Source organism: Poecile atricapillus, chromosome 7 (genome assembly GCF_030490865.1).
Source record: "Poecile atricapillus isolate bPoeAtr1 chromosome 7, bPoeAtr1.hap1, whole genome shotgun sequence".
Taxonomy (NCBI): Eukaryota; Metazoa; Chordata; class Aves; order Passeriformes; family Paridae; genus Poecile; species Poecile atricapillus.
Genome location: NC_081255.1, coordinates 31,677,001 through 31,700,525, shown reverse-complemented (window position 1 = coordinate 31,700,525; position 23,525 = coordinate 31,677,001). Strand labels below are relative to the sequence as shown.

The 23,525-nt window shown below is 41.0% G+C and overlaps 1 protein-coding gene across 3 annotated transcripts in view; it reads right to left on the bottom strand.

The window, feature by feature from the left end:
* Positions 1–20,119, bottom strand: part of PATJ (PATJ crumbs cell polarity complex component) — a 134,091-nt gene extending 113,972 nt beyond the window's left edge. The window contains exons 1-11 of one of the 3 annotated variants that reach the window (XM_058843045.1): positions 20,070–20,119; positions 15,689–15,744; positions 15,435–15,601; positions 13,698–13,874; positions 12,273–12,412; positions 10,311–10,485; positions 8,442–8,570; positions 6,587–6,799; positions 3,832–3,934; positions 2,966–3,054; positions 1,569–1,707 (exon numbers count right to left, since the gene is read on the bottom strand). In XM_058843045.1, the coding sequence (XP_058699028.1) occupies positions 1,569–1,707; positions 2,966–3,054; positions 3,832–3,934; positions 6,587–6,799; positions 8,442–8,570; positions 10,311–10,485; positions 12,273–12,412; positions 13,698–13,874; positions 15,435–15,601; positions 15,689–15,710 (1,354 nt within the window). In that variant the 5' untranslated portion in view covers positions 15,711–15,744; positions 20,070–20,119. The remainder of the gene's footprint in view (positions 1–1,568; positions 1,708–2,965; positions 3,055–3,831; positions 3,935–6,586; positions 6,800–8,441; positions 8,571–10,310; positions 10,486–12,272; positions 12,413–13,697; positions 13,875–15,434; positions 15,602–15,688; positions 15,745–20,069) is intronic. The other 2 variants (XM_058843044.1, XM_058843043.1) reach the window with 2 other exon arrangements.
* Positions 20,120–23,525: the final 3,406 nt, after the last annotated feature.

Here is a 23,525-nt window from a genome sequence, read left to right as displayed (position 1 = left end):
GCAGAATGGAATATAAGAACTGCTACATTTCTCTCGTTTCCAGGTTGTCTTTAATACTGACAGATCTTCAACAATCACAGCAAAATTGCTATTCATTGACAGCCGTAATTTAGAATCCTCTATTACATCTACATATCTTAGAAACGACAAGGCATAAGGATAATTTATGCTGACTTTAACACAAGCTGTATAAATTCACCCAGAAGTTCCTGTAGAGGAGCCCAGAAATCTGTGGGGGAATTGAAGATTCTGGAAAGACCTTCAGCCTTGGTTCCAAAGTCAGCTAAAACCCAGAGCAGCCCATGCCTTTGTGACCTGTCCCTGTGTCTGAGTGCCTTTTGTTACAAAAATGCCTTTTCTGAACTCCAGCTACTGGGTCTTTACACCCAAGACACGAGTTCTGATGAAGCTACTGCAGTGCCAAGAGAGGAAACTGCAGCATGCTCAGAGATGTGGTACAGGAAACCAGAAGAATATTACCAAAATACAGGAGTCTAAGATGTGTGAGGGCAAGAATCTCACAGAATCATTAAGGCAGGAAAAGATCTCTAAGGTTATTGAGTCCAACCGTGAAAATGGGTATGACTGAGGAAACACTGATCAGGAAATAAATATGAATTCCCTGGAGTCCCATCTCCTGATGCTGCTCACCCAGCAGGCTGGTGCAGGGCCCTGGCAGCAGAGGAGGATGATAAATTCTCTCTCAGGAGCAAACTGCAGGCAGGACACCTCAGGTCATCAGTGCAGGACCAGGACCACAAAGAGGAATCACTGAGCTGGAGGCTTTCAGAGTTAATGAAAGTAATTCCTGAGTACTGGAAGAGCTGCACCTGCACTGACTGTACCCTTAAAAAACTGTACCCTCCCTAACAAAGGTGATCACTGCTGACTAGAAAAGGGCATATTTTATGCAAGGAAGAAGATCCAGAGAATTTACAGGCCTTAAGATATCTCAGAATCCACTGAGCAGACCTGTGGACAGTGCCACAATCTGGGGACAGGGTGGGGTGAGAGAGCTGATCAGATCCAAGAGGTAGAGCTCTACTTCAGCAAAAGCTGGAGTAAGCCATGACAGGCCATCAGTGTTGAAAATGGATTAAAGATGGTAGCCTTTAACCAGACTCAGAAGAGGCACTCTAAGATATCCTATCTACCTGCTTGATGCAGACTCTGCTGCTTTCCATTGTGAAGATTATTCTTATTTTCCCTCATTCTTAGTGGCCACACTAATTTGAGTCCCTACAGCTCCAGGGGACACAAAGATTGGAAGAGTTGGCTGTGTTGTGAAAACATGAAAAAAACCCCAAATCATACTCTGCAAAATACAGGAAGTAGTAACACCACCTCACTAAGTCCTTCTTTTTATTTGGTGGGGTGGCTACACAGGAGTTTTGCATTGAATTTTCCTAAATCTCTCATTTTAGCTTCTTGCCATTCCTCCTTTAAGTATTTTAAAAAGTGCACCCTTAAAAAACTGAGGATCATGTGGTATCCACTCCTAAACTGTTAAATGAGGTAACTGTAAATTGAGTGAAAAATAAAATCAGTTGCTGGAAAGAAAGAATTACCTCTATCTGAAGGTGTTTCTGAAGAGATAGTAAAGGAAGGTTTCCTTCTAAGCAAGGTCAGACGTACAGTCTGTCCCGTGTTTCGCAGTGCCTCTACCACTTCGTGGTTGGTAAAATCCTGTATGTTGACTCCATCAACCTAAAACAAGAAAATTGTAGCAAATTACAGTAACTGTGCTGCATTCTTAGGCTGTGTTGTGGAGTACCATAGGCTGTAAGCAACAGCCACGTGATTTAGTACAGGAATTACAGGGTTACTCTCCCAAGACAGCAATATTTGCAAAACAATCTCATTAAATCTGTTACATTTCACTGATGAGAATTTATTTCCAAAATGCATTTCAAAAGGAAGCACAACAGTAATTTCTTCTTTTCTGTTTTCATGGGGACAACCACAAAACAGAATTTACTAATCTGATACAAATATGCACAGATTTTTCCTTAATTTTTTTTTTTTTTGCTTACCAAAACCAGCTTTTTAAAGACTGTGGATGAAGGTTCCAAGCAGAGTATCCAACTTAGAACTCTGTTCAGTTCACTATCACTGCTGGTTTTCTCATGGATTTCTAACACACCCCACACAAGCCTCTACAAACAACTGTTTCTATAATCTACCATAAACAGCCCAATTCTTACATTATCAGATATTTTAATTTACACCCAAAATACTCTGTTCACCTCACTGTCAGATCATGCATCAATAGGGCCTTTCCTGCAGATAAAAGATTATATTAATTTTTGCTCCCACAGAGGAGAAGCTGACTTTGGAAGGTCTGGCATGGCACACATTTTAGAAGTAATTTAAAATCATATCTCTATAAATATTATCTCTTAAAACAAAAAGACTGTGGAATTCATTCCTGCTTGTGCTGTGAATGCAAAATTGGCTATTATTCAATTCACTGCTATTCAATGGATTTTCCATTTTTCTACACATAAAGCTTGGGCTTTTAAAACCTAAATTGTGACCATTAACATTTTGATTGTATCCACACTACACAGCCATTAAGGAACACAAACAATGTGCCACATCTTGCAGAATCTTAACAATCCTTGAATCACATTCAATTCAAGTAGAAGTTAATGCTGCTCATCTTTACTGCAGGCCAAAAGCCAAGATTCTCCACTCTGAAACACTTTAATCCAAATGCTTGCCTCTTTCAGAGTTAACTACTATTTACTACTTCTTTGAATATAAAATAATACTTTAACCACAGCAAGCCAAAGCTCATTTCTGTCACAAGTCTACCTAAACAAACATGAACCACCAAATTATTTCTTCTGCAGAGCAGAGGAGGTTTAATTAATTTTAGAAAGTCTTTACTATGTTGTTCTTTTAACTGAGATATGAAATGTATTAGTTCTACAGCAATATATAAGCACAGTATTTTACTTACAGCAACAATTTTGTCATGAACATGAATTTGGCCATTGTGGTCAGCAGCACTACCAGGTATTATATTTTTCACAAAAATCCCTGAAGGTTCTGTTGGGGGGGGGGGGGAAGAGAAACAAGTCACTTCATTAACTTAATTTGCTTATTTTCTTATTAAGATTTTTCAATTCCAGCCTTTTTCACACAATTCCTTCTGCCCATAAAGTGATGATTCTGCAAACCACCACCATCTGCACGTCACCACTCCCACAGCCTGACACAAATCTGAGGATCTCTGGTGGAAAAAGAACCCAGCACTGACACAACCACCTGTACACTGACCTCACATTTTTTCCTTGAAATGGCTCACAAAAGGCCACCTCCTCCATGGATTCATCCTTGTGCTTACCCAGGCTTTAAACTGCAATCATTTAAATCCATGCTGCGTTTGATTTCAATAGGACTAACTAAGCTAAAAGTAAAGTAAGTGCTTAAGGACTTTGATCAGGACTTCAATCATCTTACAGCTAAAGAATTTAGTACTTTAAATCTTAATGAAAAAGGATTTTTCTTTAAAAAAAAAAAAAAAGAAAAGGGAGACATGGAAATCAGAAAAGCTGTCCTTTGTCGTGCTTGCAGTTTGATTATTAATTCCAACTCCCAATGAGAACAAGGAAATAAAAACAAAGGAAAAAAAAATAAAAACCCTGAAACAGTAACACTTCCCTTTCACAAACTGCCACGAAATACGAGATGCTGATCTGTGATTCTAGTGAATTTCATGTTCCTATATCCTAGCACAGGTAGGAGCTATTAATTTTCCCTGTGGTCAATAAAGGGTTTTGAGAAGCCCTTGTCCACCATTTTCCTAAATCCTGTACAACTCACCGATATCACATGTGCCAGCATATCCAACAATTGTTATTCCCAGGCTTTGCCCGTTCTTTTTTATAAGTTCAACGTCATAGGTATCAAAAAAGTTGTCATTATCCTAAAAATAAAGCACAAGACAGTAAAAAAGTTCTCATAATTTCCCAATGCCATTACAATATTATAGGTTAATTAAGATCTTCAGAAGTGAGAAGTCATTTGTTTTTCCTTTTGTTTAAATGCAACGTAAACTCATTTGTAAAGTCCCTACAAAGCTGGCCCTGGGATGTCTGTGCAACTCTTCTCTGACCAGTAAAAATCAGAACTGCAAGGCAAGAGTTCAAACAGAGAACAGTAAAGACACTGGTGAGACCAAAAGAGAAAAACAATCAAGCACATAAATCTGGGATTGCAAGGGATAAATTAAAATACATAGAGTTGTTTGCTTTCTGTAATCAGATACAGAGCAATGAGATCAAAAAGAAGATGATGAGAGTAAGGTCTGTTAAAGTGATGAAATCAAGAGGGATCCTGTCACTGCCAACTGCAAAAAACGGACTGGGGAAAATGGAAAACATTTCTTAAGGGAGTGAAAAAAGAGAAGTTCAATCAAATGCTTGCCAAGTATCAGCTCTGGAAGGACCCATATCAAAAGCAGCCCAGAGTTCCAGCCATACCTATTTCACTTCTCAATGGAAGAGAAATCGATGGGCACTATCTCGTTATCACACACACCTCCCTCCACCAGCAAAGTCATTAAGCTCATTAAATGCCTTCCAACTCCCTTGCCCCATAAGAGGCTGATGGAGATGAAGATAAGTTTGGATGCTGTCACTTATCTACAGTAAACAAGCCCACAGCAACACCTGAAATGGAGCTGGGGCCTTGAGAACCCGGCTGTTTTGACAACCAAAAAGCTCCTCAGAGTCAGTGCTCTGGCTACAAACATTTCTCTTTAAATAACACCCCTGCTAGCATGCAAAATAATTGAGATGAAGTCCAGAAAAATCGAAGTGCAAAGTCCTAAATACAGTCAGCAGGCTGCTCACACTGCTGTCACTACCTTGGTCAGTACAGATAATAAGATTGTTTTCTTCCTTCAGTTATTCTCTAGTTAAGGATATTCAAAGAAAATTAAATATTAATGTAAAACTTAAAATAACTAACCAACTATTAAAAATGCCTTTCTGCTGGTTTGCAAAAACTGAGAAAAAGAAAATATTTTCCATTCCAAAGCTCACAGCTAGTGAAAGACTCAAAAACCAGAGAAAAAAACCTAGATTATAGGAATAAATTCCATTATAGATTTGACACGAACTCAATGGTGGATCATTGAAATCATCATCAAGCTAATAAATACAGTCAGATTAACTAATCTAACTAACTCATCTTTGCAAATTTTTCCTGGCACCAGGAAGAGGAGTTTCTTCAAATCTACGCATGAAGGCACTATTTAGTTCAGAAAATTATTTTTTCCCCTCTAAACTGCATAGCAGGAACACAAAGGACACTGAAAAGACACTGAGAAGGAATCACATTTTAGAAAGGCTACAGCATTTACAATGCTCAGGGCTTATCAGTGACAACAGAAGAGAGAAAAACAGTATTTTGTGGAGGAAACAAAACTATGACCATGTTATTTTGGCCATAATATCGGCCCTGGAAAATATGATCCAGTGAGGAAAGAAGGGCCTTATAGCACTGCTGATTCCCTTGGAAAGCCTCTAGTCAGAGTATTGGACAAGCCCAGTTTTCAGACTCCAGCTTTAGGGATGCAGATCAGCCCTCCCAGCTCCAGGACACTGAGTTTCCTGCTGCACTGATCCCTCCTGGAGATCCCCTGGGGAGAAAAGGAGCTCCAGAAGAACCCAAAATACTTGACTGACACAGGCACAGCATTTTCCCAGGGATGTAAAACACAAAGCTGCCTTTGCAGTGACTGTGCCCAGTGAGCAAAGAGGTGAGTTTGTAGCAAAGTGACTTCTACTCTGACCTTTAAAAACAGTGCTTCAAAAAAAAACAACCCAGCTCTCTTCACTCATATTCAAGAAACTAAACAAGAAAGAAAAGGCTACTCAGATTCTACACCTAAATCTAAGCAGCACAGTAGTAGCAGATGGTACACAAGCACAGCTTTGTTTATGTTTCGAGACCTACTGTACACTTAGTGTAGCATTTGTTGATTTTAATTACTCAAAACTGAAAAGAATGACTTCAAAAACAAGAGACTTTGATATGACCATGATAAGATTTGCTAAAACAAGTTTCAAAATTTTTAGATATATTTCCTATCACAGGCAGTAGCGTAGACTATGAAAACATTACACTTATGTTTCATAAAAAGATGATTGTGCTGAATAATTCTGGTGTGGCCGTGGCTCTCTGGATTTCAGACTAGGGAAATTCACAGTCCAGTTTTAAACCCACTTACAAATGATTGATAAGAAAAAATGTAATGAGCTAAGAAGAAGAACTGAAAGTACCACTTATCGATAATGTTTATGGTCTTGGTAATTAAATTAGCCACTCTGAAATAAATTCTGTAAAGATGGTCATTCCAATCCCAAGATTATAGGTATTAGTAAGATACAGGAAAAAGGGAAAAAGTATAGAAGGCAGGGCTATAATAATGACCACTTAAACACAAGAATACGATACCTGAAAACTCAAGAGAGAAGCACTTTAGGGCCCAAGAACACTGTTCTCTCCTTCCTTTCTGATCACAAGCCACAAACACAGTTAACAATGTCAGAAGGAAGCAGCAGATACTCACATTTTCATTTGGAAGGGAAGGTAATGTGCTGACTGGCCAGCTCGCAGGAGCTGGTGGAGCCTCCATGGCTTCACACTTGGGGTCCCTTGCGACGATCATCCTGACAGAATTCCCACAGTTCCTCAGCACCTGGGCAACTTGCTCACTGGTCATTCCCTGCACGTTGGTCCCTCCAATCTGCAAGATGTGATCGCCTGTCTGCAGCCTCCCGTCCTTCAAACGCAAATAAAATGGCAAAAAGTGTTTCCAGTCCATCCATAAAGTATCTTTTCCATCACAAAACCCTAACTGTGTAGGGGCATCTTCATGGCCATGAGAACCAATGTGAGAAAATTCCAGAAAAAATGACCACCACGGCAACATTTTAAATCATTCAAGGACTTGTTTGTACAGTTATGTGCTTTTTTTTCCCACTGCTGTGCTCATTTAGGAAAAAACAGGCAGCAACAATGTTTTATAATCTCACAGATTGTTTTGTGTTCTGTTTCATGGAATACTCCTCATCAGACAGGAGTTAGAATATAAGCACAGCATTTTCATTTAGGAGTTTTCCCTCGTACTTCTATATTAGCCAGGAACTTTTTTTCTCATGTGACCAGCTCTAACTTGAGTGAGTAAAGCCACTGAAGGTAACAAGACTCCACACAATCCACTTTTTACCTGATAATTATGATTCATGACCTACATCATCATTTCCATCACAAGCAGGAATTTCTAGCACCAAATTCTCAGCTGGTATTGATCAGCACAGTTCCACTACCTTTGGTGCATTGATTTATACAGCAATCACAGAGTTACTTCCAGAACCAACTCAAACTCATTTACAAACTCATCCAATTTTAACATGTACATGCCTCATTATTTCACATGTTTTTAATGATGTCTCATTCAGCTGAGAATGATGGGGTGAGTTCTTAGCTTACATGCTTCATTGGTAGCCAAAACACTTTATTCCTTACAGCAAAACAGGTGTTAGACAAAAATTAAAAAATACTCATTTATACATGGCAGGTTCAGAGGGAGACAGTCAAGAAAAAACCAACGTTTTCTAGTAAAGCTCTCCAAGCTTCCAGGTTTTAGCTCCATCCTGTTCTAGAGGAAGTATTTTTGCCTCTCTCTTTTGTCTGCATTGGTTCCAGTCCTCAGATACTGTAACTCATCATAACCAGATTAGCTTTAAAAATCTGAATATGTTTTGTTATTAAAAAAATAAGTATTTTTGTTATATTGAGTGTTCTACTTCTGAAATGTAGCAATGCTCAGCACCAAGCCTCTAAAGACAAAAAACCAAAGGTGCAAACTGTGCCTGTGTAACTTCAAAAGGCTTTGCACCAAACCTAAGTGTCTCCTTGAACCCGCCAGGCTGCAAGGCAGGGATCAACCCCCCCCTTCACTGGAACCCACTGGAAATAGGACATTTTCAATCTCTAAACCGAATCTTGCAATGCACTGACTTTGGTAGGGCAGATTTTCTTGCCTGACAATTCACTTGGAGAGTTTGTCCCTATAGACGTTGCAAAATGTGCCAAATTCTATAGAGTCCTGCCCCAGACTGACCAAAGGCTGAAAATACCAAAAGTATTAAAGATATCAAGCAGTTTTTCAGAATTTTTCCATGTTCAACAATGTTACAAAAGCCAAAGCTTGTCTGAGAAACAACTTAATTTACATCAGGTGCTGACTTTTGTCCTCAATCATACCTTCAATGTATTTATTGATAAAGCATGTGCTGGCATTCAGACTTTGATGCTACCAGCTTCCTTTTGTTTAAGTATATTAGTTTATTTTAAGACTGTCAAAAGTGCTTAATTATACTTTGCAATCAAACAAGAAGTGACATAATATAACAAATTACCCGATCTGCTAATCCCCCAGGAACAATTGTTCTTACAACTACTCCACTCGACTTTCCTCCTACAATTCCAAAGCCTAATCCTGAACCATCGTTAATCAGCTCAACGTCTTCAATGTGGCCCCAGTGAATCTGCAATTAATAAAAACAGGAGATTTTAATTTCGGACGATCGTTAACGTTTCTCGCTTTCACGTGTAGCAGGAACGAGGAGAATTAATCAGACCCATTTTCTGTCTCCACCCCACGTACTGGAGATCTGTGGGATTTTGTTCACTCAGCTCCATTTCCTTATAAATACGCAGTGGGATTTCTCATCTGTTTTTAAACACACATTTTTGTCCTCCACTTTCAGGATAACAGGATACTAGGAAAAAGCTTGACTAAGAAAAAGCAATTTTAAGATCTTCCTGCCAAAATGAAAAGTATCCTTTTAGTTTTTCATAAATCCAGAGAACTGCAAACAAGAGGGAAAAACAGAGGCAAGGAGTGCACTGGCCCAGTTTTCACTCAGCGTTTGCCCAAATTCTTACTTCTGTTATTTCACTTACACACTCTGAACACCCCCATTCAGCACTGAATTAATAGCACAGCACAATATTCTGCCATACTGGATTGGAAGCAAATTTCTAAACTACACTGTACCATGACCTTATGTTCTACAAGACAATCTGAAAATAACAAAGCTGTTAAGCAACCCAAACCCAGCCAATGTTTCTGTCAGATTAATATCTCATACAGGCCCAAATGAAGCAAAGTAGGCAGATTTAAGTCTTCTGCGAATAAAGGATTTATTAGCATACTGAAAATCTTTGCCAAAGCCAGTTAAATATCATAAAAGAAGTTTAAAGACCCCCTGCAGAGATATATATTTGTATTTTATTTTGTTAGTCTGTTCAGTACAGATCTTTCAATGAAAAAGCAGTTAAAATTTAATTCTTTAAAATTTTCAGTGCAATAAACAATATTGATTATCCACTAAAACCTTCAGATTTCACTACCTCTGTAATAATCATGAGGGAAATAATTACTATGAATAAGGAAAAGCACTGCTTTTACCCAGATTTTCATCAAAATCTATTAGCACAATAAATTCAGATTTCAATATTGCAATCCCTGGATTTAGGTGTGCAGTTTGACCGAATTCAGGGAAGCCACCTGGGCCATATGGGTGGAACACAGATGGAAGTTCAGCCCTGGTTTATTACATGTCCTAGTGACAAGCTCTCCTTTGTCACAAAAACAAAAGGCTTCCCAATCACTGAAATTTGCAGATGAAAAAAAACCAACAAAAAAAAACCCAACTCAAACAAAACAAGCTGATAAATAAACAGGGATTGAGAGGTTCTCTAACAGATAAATTGTGTTTGTTTTTTAAAACAAAGACAAGGCTTTTTAGTGTGAGTAGTGCCAATTTAAATTGGTTGGGCTGTTTCAAGCAGTGTCCATGGCAGGTTATGTTTACTCTCTTTTTAAGAGGTAATCAGAGCATCTTTAATTGCCGAGCACAAGTAGGTTTCAGCTGGGTATTCTCATAAAATGCTTCATCCAGCCTGTGCTGAACAGACCTTGCTGATAAGAATATGGTGATCTACTAAAGCTTCTGCTATCCCATAAAAACCCAGGATCTGTTTTATAACAACTCCACGCAGATTTGCAATGGAAGCTCTGTGCTTACTGCATGGTGGCTCTAAATGAAATGTCATCACACACAAAATCTGACTAAAGCAAAAAATCCCTCTATGTAAAACTTGCTTAACACAAACACCCGAGAGCCCCGGAAAAAAAAAAAAAAAAAAGAAAAAATATCCAGCCCAGCTCAAAATCTGATTTTGACAGTATTACAACAACTCACAGTCTCAGGTGGACTTACATCATTTAATAAGGCAGTTCTGCTGTTCCCTTGAAGTGGCTCCCGAGCCACCACCAGATGCAGGGATCCTGTGGATTGCTGGAGGAGGGCAATGGCGTGCTGATGGGAAATGTTCTGATCCAATGGCGTGCAATTAATGGCCAGTATGTGGTCATTTTCCCTCAGTCTTTGATCCCTTAACAAAACATTGAAAGCAATTTTTTAATGCAGCACAGTGACTCCACATCAGGCTCGTGTAACTGAATTGTGAACACGTAAAATACACAGTCCTGTGAGGTTAAATGTTTATGTATTTTAAAAATCTGCTTAGTAGGGCGCCTTCACCAGCTTACATTGAATCTACACTGTTCCAAACTGCCCAGCCACATTTTGTTCCAGCTTTGTCGTGGTACAGAAATTCACTCAATTCTTTACTTTGCTTCTATTCAAAATTTAATTGCAATTCCCTTATCCTTTCTTGATGATATTGAACTACAAAGCAGAAAAAATATTTTTGTAGTTACACAATAAACTAGGAACTATTCTTCATTATGTTTAGCACTACATGATGCCATCTCTAACAACCCACAAGTCAGGCTTTGATGCTGTTTTGTATCACTATTTAATCTAAGGATTGATGTGCTGCATATTTATATTTTACTTAAAATTTATAGTATCAAGGTTCAGACATGAAACTTTCTTGGAGCAACGCGCAGTTCGGTTGCTACCTTGAGATAATATAAATTTCACAGTTAATTCACCCCAGTGATGAATTTAGATTTGTGACAAGAGAGAAACCATCACTCATCTCCTTTGTTAAATATTCATTCTGAGCACGAGACCAAACTGTTACATAGACAGACACTGCCTTCAAAGCTCTGTAGGAATCCAAAAAAAAGTCTCCAGGAGGTCTTGTCTCAGAAGCAAAATGGGAAGCATGCTGGGGAAATTTATAAACTCCGAAACAATATAACTGCACATCTTAACTAAGGCATTTGAAACTTCCTTTTTATCGTGCCATGTTTAAGATGTTTCCCAGAAATCACTTTCTTCGAGCACTAACCATATTTCAGATTCTCTCATCAAAGAAAGTGAGCAGCAGGTCATCAAATCCTAAAGTGAGATATTCACCCTCCTTTGACATCCGGATCAGTCCATCTGTCTCCACTTTGAAAGAGCTTTAATATGCTTTTCTTTAAGTGTTCTCTGGTGTGTTCTCTGTGGGCCCATCGCCATTATCATTCCAACCTCTCCCCACTCTTTTTGTCATCCTGTGTTGGCACTTCCTGACATGTGTTATTTAAAAAGTGACACCAATGACTTGAAATCTAGACACATTTTCTTGAAACATAATTCCAAGCACTGCATTTGTCTCATGCCAACTCTTGTGGTTTTACAATTGCATTTTATTTTTAAAGGATTGCTCTGTCTTTTGTTGTTGGGTGAAAACCCACAGACAATACAGGAAGAAACTGCCTGAAGCCTCGATTCTATGATGACATCTGTGCAGGGATCTGTCAGGAGAAGTGGATCTAAATTTACACAGGAAACAAACAGTAAAACCAGCTATAAATAAGGCATTGTCAGAGGCATATAAATAAAGAAAAAAGGAGGCAAAAAAAAATCTTTCATGGACAAAATGCATAAAAATTAAAAATGGAATCTAATTTTTATTTTCTTTGTAATTCTTTTCTGAGCTTTCTTTTGTTTTTTTAATCAGGACTCAAAATTCTCTAAAGTGAGTCATGATTTCTGGAAATTCCATTTATGAATGGCTTGGATATTTAAAACTCATCTGAAAACCTGATCCTCAAAACATGAATCCCTTTTAGCTGAAAAGCCAGAATTCAAGATACCACCAGCAAAATATCCCACCAGATAACCCAGACAAACATGTTATTCTGATAGAGTTTTCAACGTGAAGGTCATGACTTTTCCCTTCATGGAAAATACAATTTCCCAACACAATTATGAAGATCTCACCTGTCAGCTATGCTTCCTGGCTGGACTTCCTTGACAAAGATACCAACTTCTCCCAGGCTGGGATTTTTAAGGGCAACCACACTAAATCCGAGACCTCCAACAGAAGGTTTATCAATCGTTATTGATTCTATTTGTCTTCCCTAATAAAACAGAAGATAAAATAATTTACTAATTTTAATGAAATAGAATGAGTTTAAAATTTATGAACCCTGTGAGAATTATTCTTCTCCTAAGACTAAACAAAGGCAAGATACTGAGTATGTTATTTCTATAAAAGCTCCTCCATTTATTATTTTTAATATAGCAATGTATTGGATATGCAAGCACTCTGAGGTTCTGAAACCTCAGGGAATTTAAGAGCTACTTTCACACTTCATCCACATTATGAGATGAATTCCAAACTGGATGAAAACTATGAACAAAGTGCTGTCTAGAGCAATATATTTGGGATTTCTGGAAATGCTGTGTAGCTGAACTAAATGACTTGTCTTTTGGCTTCCCTTGCTTTTAATGCTGATTTTTAGGTGTGCATTCAAAAGACTGAAGCTTTTAAATAAAGAAATTAATTTCCTTCCCCTCTCTGCAGCTTCACACTTAATGCTAAAAAAAGTTTGCTTTTGCAACTGCCTGTTTTCCAGTTCTAATACAAGATTTCTGGGGTTGTTTACTGGGAAATATTACTGGGAGAATGCACTCTTCATATTCCAAATAACATGCAGCCTTTACTGCTAAATCTTATCTCTGATGAGTTAATGACACCCTAATGAGAAGAGTAATGCTCAAAATACTACAGCTACATTAAGGTAGTCAATTAGCAACAGTTACTTAATATAGAAAGGCATGACTAAGCAATTAAACTAATGGTTCAAAATAACACATAACAATACATTTGTGCTATAAATGCCAATCCCACATGGGTGGAAGTCTGCACCTGTACAAATCCTTAGGGAATTTGGTACATCTACATCTGTCTGGCAAAGTTAAGACATACTAAATAAAGGGTTACATATTACATGCTGGGTTTTTTTTTAATCCTTTGCACTGTTCAAAGTTGGTACATTTCCAATTTAAAATGTACTTGATAAACAAGTGCTTCCATCAAAACAAGACTCTGCTGAAAATGCCCATTTTCAATTAAGTGTCATCAAATACCAAAAATGTTGTCTGGCAATTGAAATTTCCTTGCTACATTGGTGTGTTTGGTAGAAAGTAAAACAGAAAATTGGCAATGGAAGTTAAAAAAACAAAACAAGCCACCAAGCCACTTCCTATTGCTGATATTATCTTCCCCAGGGAAAAGTTCTCAACACTTCTACTCTCTCTTGGTTAGGAGGCACCATGCTTCCAGAAACACAACAAAAAAAAGCAGTGTGAAATGCTCCAAAATTAAAAAAAAGTTTGGATCACTAAACCTTAAAGCCTTACCTTTGCCATTTGCTGGATGATCATGTTAAATTCATTGACTCCCAGGTTTGGAGTGAAGGCTGATGCTTTGGGTCCAGTGCAAGGTGTCTGAGCATTGACTGATTTGTCAGCAAACACCAACAGCCCCCTCTTGGTAAAATCAAAATCTACTGAGCGGTCAGGAGGCATGTAATTGAGCTGTTGAAAATGAACAAAGATGTGGAAAAACAACTGAAAACAAAAGAAGAAACACTATTTTATCTGCAGGGTGACAAAGGAGCAAAAATACCTGTGTTCATAGATACCCATTCACACAAATATACTCACCTGTATAAATCAGGCAGTGTTAATACATAATCTATAACCAAGCTACCATATCAAATTTAAACTGTTTTTCAGGAGTTCCCTGAATGTTTCAGCCGTGTTTTTACATTTTTCTCTGTTTCTTTCATGCTTCTCCCTGCCCATGCCCCTTATCCTCTTTTCACCCTGCTATTTCAGAAACAACACATGCAAAAGCACCAAACACTAAAGAGGCTTTCAACCTCTGCTGCTACTATTAGGGAAATCTATACAGAATTTTGGCACAAATGTTCTAATATTTTGAGACATTCAGGAGCTTGAGGCCTGGTTTGTATTATCCTCTCCCCAAAGAGAGCCTAGGGTACAAACTGCCACTGAACACGTTATCACTGCTAGAACTTGCACTTCTAGTCCTTACTGATAATGAAGAAATGAAAAGCATTCCTACTGTGACATAATAAAGTGGAAAATCCCATCCTGAATGAAGTTGCCCATGCTTAAATAGAATTTCAAGAAAACCTAAATTTTCTAGGTGTGAGAATTCTGAACGTTCTGAACACAAACCCCACTATGTCACAGATATATTTGCATTTTCATACATTTTTTAATAGCCTGCAGACATGCATGCAAGCCTTGGATTGCACAGCCACCACCAGGCCAGCCAGGAACACCTGCAATACATCTGGCAAGGGACAGCCTTGTCCCCCTGGCACCCACCCTGCTGCAATTCCTGCTGGGCACAGTGACAGCAGTGACAGGGATTGCTGCTGCTCAGTCCCTGGTTTTAAGTTTGCTGATGATTTTAACTTAACTGCAGGGTGAGACCTGTCCATGCAATTGTGGCATGGACACCCATGTTCACAAAATCAAGTGTCACTTGGCTGTATAAACCAATATATACCACACAAGTTCCAGCCTCTGCTGAAGCCAAGTCATTTTAAAACTCACTTGGGTAGAGCTGCATCAGAGCTTGGCAAATCTTCAGGCTGGGTTTTCTACACCTTACTTCCCAAAGCAGGTTAAGCATTCTTGCAAAAACTAGCAGGAACTAAGTGATGCTGTCTTTTAGGGAGGAAAAAATGCTGCCAGTGAGCTGATAAACAACACTCAGCTTCTGTGAAAAACAAAGGATCCCAGTTCCAACACTGTTCAGGACTCCAAACACTGGAGCTGATGTCTTTTGCAGATGTTTTTTTCCAACACAACCCTGCCTCTCCTGCATCCCTTTCAAAGCACGTTGCCCCATGACCTCTTTGTTGCAAAACCACTTCTCATTTCAGCAGTGCCTCTGCAGACACCAGCTCCACAGAAGGAAAAAAAAGGCCCAGCGCTCACTAACACCACGTTACAGCTTATTAACGAGAGCGCCCTCGTTAACACACGCCTACACGTCCTGATTCAAGTTCCACCAGCCCAGAGTTATCATCACACCAACAACAGTAATTTTACACTCACTTGCTCCTTCAGCTGCTTGATGGATTGCTGGAGAGTCAGAATCTGGTTGAACAAGGGGCTCCTGAGGGTGTTCCTTAGGACAGCCAGGTTTTCCTGGTGTTGGGAATCCCTTTTCTCCTGCAGTTTTGCCTGCAGCCGATCCAGGATCTGCAGCACCTGCTGCTTATCTGCAGAAATAAACAAACAAGACCAGGTTAGGAATGGAGCTTCTTTGCTCAGTGCTCAGCAAAAAGAATCCTTTTCAGACCACGTACCTGCTGCTGGATTTTCAGGCATGTTGAGGGGTATTTTTGGAATTGTTCAGAATAACCTGCTGAGGTTTCAAAGGAAAAAATATCAAATTAATAAATGATAGATCTAAACAGAATAGTGACATTTGATAAATGCATTAATACTAACTGCAACAAATTTAATAAAAAAAATACTACTATCCCAGTTGTTTACCCCAAGTATTTAACAAAGTTCTTGACATAGCCTCAGCACATCCAAAATTTTTTCCTTGTTCCACGTGCTTTTTCTTTCACACACAGGAAGGAATATGAACAACTCTTCCAAATATGAATAAAAATACAGGTTATGAAAAGAAACTGAAAAGGAAAACTGAGACACAGATATGCTCAACCAAATTATTTTGAACATTGGCATTGAAGCTGTGATCTTCACAGATCCACACAGAGCTAAAATCTACCTATTATTTAGAAGATGCTTTCTACCTGGTCATTTGTAGATAGCATTCTTATCATGATAATTCAGCCCTGCTGGATGGCAATATAGGTGAAACTTTGTGTTTCCCCATAAAACAATGAAGTTTTGTCCACTCATGGGACAGCACAGAATTAAAACCCAAATTTGGGCATATTAATCCCTATTCCAACACGTTTCTGAGGAAAGTCTGTTCTAATCACAGCCTGATTTACAACAGGTGAAGGAAGCCTGTTCTCCTGCAGGCATTTGCCTTTCTCTTTTCTACGTACATGAACATCAAAATATCCTTTATTAAGCTTTTAAGGAGCAGAATATCCTTTATCCAGCTCCTCCACTATGCCAAATAGAACTGGTCTCCAACAGGGGCTGAGGCCTAGATGGCAGTATAAAAACAACAGACTTGCAATTAGCAGAGATGATAAATTTGTACCCTTGCTTGCATGTTATTAAGTTGATGTGGAGCCTGTCATTCTGAAATCTATCAAGGCAGCTCTACCAAACAAGATTCCTTCACTTACTACAAGCTCCGCTGAAAGAAGTCAGCCATTTAACAGCACAATTTACATAATTTTAATTCTATCCAGTATATAAGTGTGTAATTTCAGAATAATATATTTGGAATTACTTTGGAACAAGACTAGCCATATCTCTCTCTCTAGATAAATGCTTTTTATTTATTTTTTAGTCTTGCAATTCAAGAGGGGCAAGGGTCATATGGTGAATGTTACAGCAGGGTAGGCACATTCCAGGGGCTCTCTCCCAGCAGGACCTCTGATCCTTTCAGCTCTGCCTCTGATGCTGTCTCTGCTCACACTGAAAACACCTGGAATTTGGGGAGGACATTGCTCTATTTACCAAAATATTAATTATGCAGGTGAGTAGCTTCCCTTCTCCTGCAGAGTCAAGTTGATTTACCTAATTGGGAAAAAGAAGAGGATGGAGGCGTGTCACAAACCACAATTGCACATTTATGCACCCTTTGCTGTGCATATCTGAGGAGCTTTGGCTCCTGCAGGAATTCCTGCAGAACTCGGTGGGTTTGTGTGATTTCCACTCAAGGCCAGGCAAAACAAGTTGCTTTGCAAGACTCCTAACAGACTTAGGAGGTCATTTTAAATCAAACTTGTAGCAAGAGTTGAAGCAGCAAACCCATACAACCCCCTGAAAGATTTTCAGGAATGCATCTGAACTTTGGAAGTGCTGCAGCTTTATTTTCTTTTCCATTCAAAGTGAAACACTTCTAAGAGCACAGCAGCCTTTGATTCTGTGCTGAGAGCTGATTCTGAAGAGCAGATGAAAACACCGTTTCCTTACACACTCCTGAGTCTTCATTAAACCCAAAAGACAAAACTTAACCTCCTCAACTGAAAATATGGCATGAACCTTAACAAATCAAAACAAAGAACATGGAAATTTGTTCTTTCTTCCTGGTTTAACTTCTCCCCATTAACTTTCCTCCTCTGTTTTTCTACCTCACATCAGCAGTGGAAGGAGGAAAGCGAGTGAACCAAAATGAGAAAGGGATGGAAAATAACTCCTGTGAGGTAAAGTGGCTTGAAACACCTTTAAAGGAGCAGTAGGGTGAGGAAAAGATTAAACTCAGAGAAGAAATCCAGCATGGCAGGAAATAATGACGACTCAACAGCACCATGCCCACCCAAGAGCCACAGCCAAGAGGCTGGTCCAGCTCCCCAGCCCTCTTTCACGCATTTATTCTTCCCTTTCCATTTTCCATTCAGCTGATCCCACAGTGAGCTGGAACAGGGAGCTAATTACTCAGAAAGATCCATCACGTTTTGGTGGGGTGAGTTTTGTGCCCAGTCAGCTCCGAGCTGCCAGCATTGGCAGGAGGGGGACAAGAGGGGACAGGGGTGACATGTCCACACCTCACAGCAGGACCAAACTGCACCACCAGAAACACCCATTCCCAACCCAAAACAGCCTCCAAGTGCTGAGCTAACCATCCCAAAAATTAATCTTTTTTCCTTTGCCGAGGCTGTAACAACAGCAATTATGGCAACGGGGACTGACATGAGAAAATTGGAGATTTAAATTTAAGGAGAAGAATTATAGGTAAGAGATCTTGGCTCCATCAGGGCAGAAGCTCCCTGGAGAAGGAGGTACAAAACAGGAGGAAAAAAAAGATTAAAGAAAGTTTCAGCTTCTTGCTTGAGCTGCTCCAAGTGTTCCTAAGAGTCACTGCAGGCCACTTGTGCCAGTGGAAGCCCAAGTGGATCTCAGGTGGTTGAATAACAGTTCAAATTTACACATCACTCTGGGGTTCCTCGTGATCAGAGCTGGCCTCCAGACAGCTTGCAATGCTTTTTAGTGTTTGTGGTTTTTTTTTGGTGCAATATGTTAAAACTACACTAAGTATTTCTTTATTCTCCTTTCTTCCATTAAGGGGGTGGGGGGGGGGGGCTGGGGAAATTCAAGCAAACAGCTCTTTCTGGTGTGAAGGGATCCCTGAAAATATAAATTAATTTACAGTTTTCAAGTCATGGATAATTGAGGGTAGGTCTCTAAGACCGGCTTTTGGGCACCAGAGAAACTCACAACTCCATGTATTATTGATCTCTATGTTTAAGTCCCCAAACAGTTTATCATTAAACATTTTCCAAACACATTCTAAATCCAGACAGTGTCAGCAAACGGTTGATAAATTAGAAAGTCCATTTCTAGGTGTTAATTTTGAAGAATGATCCAAAACACTTTGGTTTATCCTGTTAAAATCAGTTCATGCACTCCACATCCCACTTCCTTAACTCCAGTCTCCAACTTCTGTAGGCATTTATTTATCTTATTGGAAACCTCAGTTCAACACTTATGTCACAACTTCCGATGTAACCATAAAGCCATCGAGGAAATGATGAATTTCAGAAGGTTGAGTGTTTTGTAACCCCAGGGCAGCATCCATCTGGGGTTCCACTGTCTTCACTTCTGGGAGCTGAACTCAACGCATCCGAGGGAGTGAGAAACCATCAGAAGGTTTTGTACGAAATCCCAAGACTTGGATCTTCTTCAAAAGCAGCATAAGTGAAAAAGGAACTCCCCCATGCTGGTGCCAGCAGAGGGTCATCAGAAGAGCTGAAAGGTTTCAGTCTTCCATTGCCATCACCCCCCTGACAGATGCCTGCCACTTGCACGGAGACACGGAGTGCTCAGCCCCAGCACATCCCAGCGCCAGAGAGGAACACAGCATCCCATCAGCAGCCTTGACAAACACCTGCCCTCCACAAAGGGCTGCTGGAAGGTGGAAATTGAGAGCTTTGCTGCTGGGGTCTGGAAGAGGACACAGTTCAGCCAGCAGGGATTATTCTACCCATCATTTCTCACCCATCCACAAATGCCTCTGCCCCATGTCCTTTAGTGTGGCTTCCAACAAACTGCATCCCTTCAGGAAAAGTCTGGCCTTATGGGATGTTCTCCCCATTCAGCCTGGATGGAACCTTTGGGAATATTAAAACCCACAAGTACTAACTAACTGCTGCTATTTCTCTAAGGCTTCTAACACAACCAATTCAGCAGCCTGCCACAGGAACAGCCAAAGGGCTCATCCCGATCCAAAGTCACCTTTTTGCACTAATGCAGTTGGAATTTTTCCTGGCCCTGTTATCATGAGTGACTAATATGGTGCATATCGTCCTCCTCATCACAGAGACCTCTGACTCGGAAAATTTCAGTTTAAAAGTTGATAAAAGCAAAAGCAAGGAAAAACAGTATTTGTTAGCATGATCTTAATCCTAAATTGTCCTAACATGTCATCAGTTGAACTTCAGCTATGCAAAATTTTATAGTTTACACTCCATCAAGTGACTCCATACCGTGAAAAAACCACTCTTCTAACATGTATTTTGCTGTCCTACATGTTATGTTCACTTTTACCTATAATTTACAGAAAAATTCAGTCAGACCAAGCATAGCACATACACACCTTTCCTCTTTAACCACCTCTGCTCTGTGCAATGCTGCAGGATTTACAAAAATGCTGTTGAGTACACACCAATTGCTCCAGGCACTTGAAAGAAGAAAAAAAATACTTCTGTGAGTACCTGAACACAGATACAGCACACATCTCCAAGGTGCAGTGGATCACAGCTAAATATTGTTAAAAATAAAAAAAAATACTGCATGGGCAGGCTGATTTTTACATATGTTTAGCGACTGCAGGAGGAGGAAAGTGAAGAAAACTCAGCACTCTGTGCCTGTGATCACCAGTGTCAGTGCAGATCAACAGGAGCCTTACTCACTCTCCAGGCATGGTAAATTTAGCAAGCAGAACCTGAATTCATGTGGATTTCAGCCTCTAGGGAAGCGCCAGTGTGGGTTCTCTGTTGTCTAATGGGAGCTAGAACTCATGCCAAAGCTGCTCTCCACGAAGCAAAAAACATGGTCTCAAAAACCTGTTCTCATGGAAAACTCATTTCCAATATCTAAATATTGTCATTCTCAATAAATCCTAGGTACTTTGATGGCAGTGTACACAACTAACAAATCACTTCATGGGGAACAGAGCTCTTAGGCCTGGAACCATGCTGAACTTCCAAAGGTCAGAAATTAAAATGGAATGCGGAAGAACTGTTTTCCCATTAACCACCTGTAAACAAAGTAAAAACCTGCTCTGCTAAGAATCTCTGGACTGACAGGCACTTGATGGGAAGTGTTGCAACAGGTGTGTTACTTCCCTCCTCTCCTCATCCTGAGCCAGCCTCTCCGAGCAATGGAAACTGTTTGCACAACACCAGGATGACTTCAGTGCCACGGAGAGCCTTCTGCTGCCGTCAGGAGTCACACAGCCCTGCCCTGCTTTACTGGGGTGTCAGGGACTTGTCCAGGTCCCTGGGGCCAGAAGGGCTTTCACATGGGGGTGTCTGGATGAGTGCAGGCTGGTATCCTGGCCATGGCTAGACTGATCAAGCTGGAAGGCTCTGGAAGCAGGAGATGGTTGGGAACCCTTAGAGAATTCCAGGATGGGTCAGGTTAGAAGGAACCACAGTTGGGTCATCTGGTCCAACCTCCCTGCTCAAGAACAAGGTACAGGATTGAGTCCAGATGGTTCTGGAATGTCCTCCCGTGAGGGAGACTTCACACTCTAGCTGGACAATCAGTTCCAGTGCTCCGCATCAGTTTCTACCCACTGCCTCCTGTACTATGGCTTGGCACCACCTGCCAGAGCCCAGCTTCATCCTCTTGGCAGGTTGGAATACTTGTCACAGATAAACACAGGCTTTTACCCCCTTTAGATATTCACGCAAACATTTCACCCGATGATCCACATCGCCGTGTCCGAAGGGGAATTCACTCCTGCAGCAGAGCCGACTGTCCGCGCCCCCCTCCTATCTCATCCCACTCCATCCCACCCCATCCGTGCCATTCCCGGGGCGCTCGCGGTACCTGCGGGCGGGAGGCGGCGGCGGGGCTGCCGGGGGCGGGATGCGGGATGCGGGGAGCAGCGGGATGCCGGGAGCGGCGGGATAGCCGGCGGCGCTCACCTGGGCGGAAGCGGGAAGCGAGGGGCGATCCCGGCTCACCTGCGGCGCAGGAAGCCGGGGCGGCGCGGCGGGAGAGCCGCCTCCCGAGGGACGGCCGGGGCTCGGCCCCTCCCGGCTCGGCGGGGCAGCGCTGCGGCGGGACATGGGCTCTGGCCGCCGCGGGAAGTGCAGGGCTCGTGTTTCACAGCCCAATTCAACTTTTTAGTCAATTTCCAGGTGAGCCTGAGCCGCCAGCCTGACACAGTTTGGATCGGTCCTGTGGCCTCCAGCCTCCCCACTGAAGGCAAACCGCGTGTGTAAATACTGTAGAAAAGCTTATTTTTCCACTTATTTGCAGCACATCGGTGTCCAGACTCAATGATGCTCTGTGATTCTGTTTTGATTCCCTACGGAGGGGCACGTAGAGCCGGCTTGGTGTGAGGGCTCGGTTTCCTTTGGACACAGGAGTGTAGATCCTCGGGTGATGTGTGTATAATAATATTTTTAGAATAAAATTTTTAGAATAATATTTTTATAATAATATGCTCTGCTCAGCCTCAGCAGCACAGCCCCCACCACTTCACAAAAGGGAATGGCAAAAAAACATGGGCAAACTTGGATGGAGTAAAGGGATTGCAAGACTTCCCCCATGGCGCCCCAAAACACACCATGTCACTGTGGCTTCCAAGACACAGAACATTGTCCAGGATGGCAATAAAAACGAAATTTTTGTCCTGCTAGTCCCAAAATAGGGAACAGGCACCATTTTAGTTGAAATGAATTGTGTGAATTGTGTATGCTTTCTTAAACGTGTACATTAGTCTGCTTTCTGACTTCCTAAAATTATATGCATACACACATAAAATAATCGAATTAAAGTTGATAAATACAATTTTTTTTATTCTGCTACACAGTTTCACGAGCCTGTCTGCTGACCTTACACAGCCCCATTGGTTGCACAGGGTAAGGGCTGCAAGAGGTTTGGAAATCAATTTCTCATGAGTTCAGATTGATTTCCCCTCGTTCTGGCACCCGTTTCGTTTCACTGAGCTGCAGCAGTTGCACCAGAGCGCACGACACGCTAAGAACACACCACTCCATCCCCCTTCCAAAGGATTCCGAACACTCAGCTTCCCAGCCCTTACTCTCAGTTTTAATTAATGTGGCGCTCGTGAGAAGTGACAATTTTCCTGACAGTGATGAACAGCGAGTGGTGTATTTATCCATGCGAGGGATGTGCTGCAGACAGAAGAGCCGGGCACTTTTCCCATCAGTGCACCTCCTTCTCCATCTCCGAGGGCTGAGTTCATCCCGGAGCGCGCTCCGGCCCTGCCCTTTCGCTTCAAGTTGCTGAGAGGAGTATCAATTTTCATTTGCATACTTTGCCTGCTGAACTCCAGGCTGCCAATTCAGTTTACGCAAAATCTCCCAAAAAGCTGTTAGATGGCAATATTTCACATCGCTGGCTGAGCTCTTTGTCAGCCATCCACACGTTTTAAATCCACGTTTCCACGGATTCTTGGAATATCTGGGGCTGGGACAAACCCTTCTTTGGTACTGACAGGCTCCAGACAAGTCACCACTCACCAAAATACAAAGCCCAAAAGACTTCCAGAAGGGATGGGTAGCAATGATCTTCTCCTCGGTACTATTTCAGAGTTTCTTTTACAGCCTTTTAGGTTCATTTTTACAGTTTTTAGGCCCCTACTTGTTTTTCAGGAAACACTCAAAAAAACCAAAGAGCAGATGCAAACTTGGGACAGTGGTGATGTCTTTCCTAGGTGTGTTTAATTCAAAGGACCTCTCCATCTCCTGTAAACACTCCAGGATCCCTTAGTAGTCCATAAGTGGAAAACTGATGCCTTCAAACATTAGAGAAACCTGATATAATCACAATAGAAAGACAATAACTGTC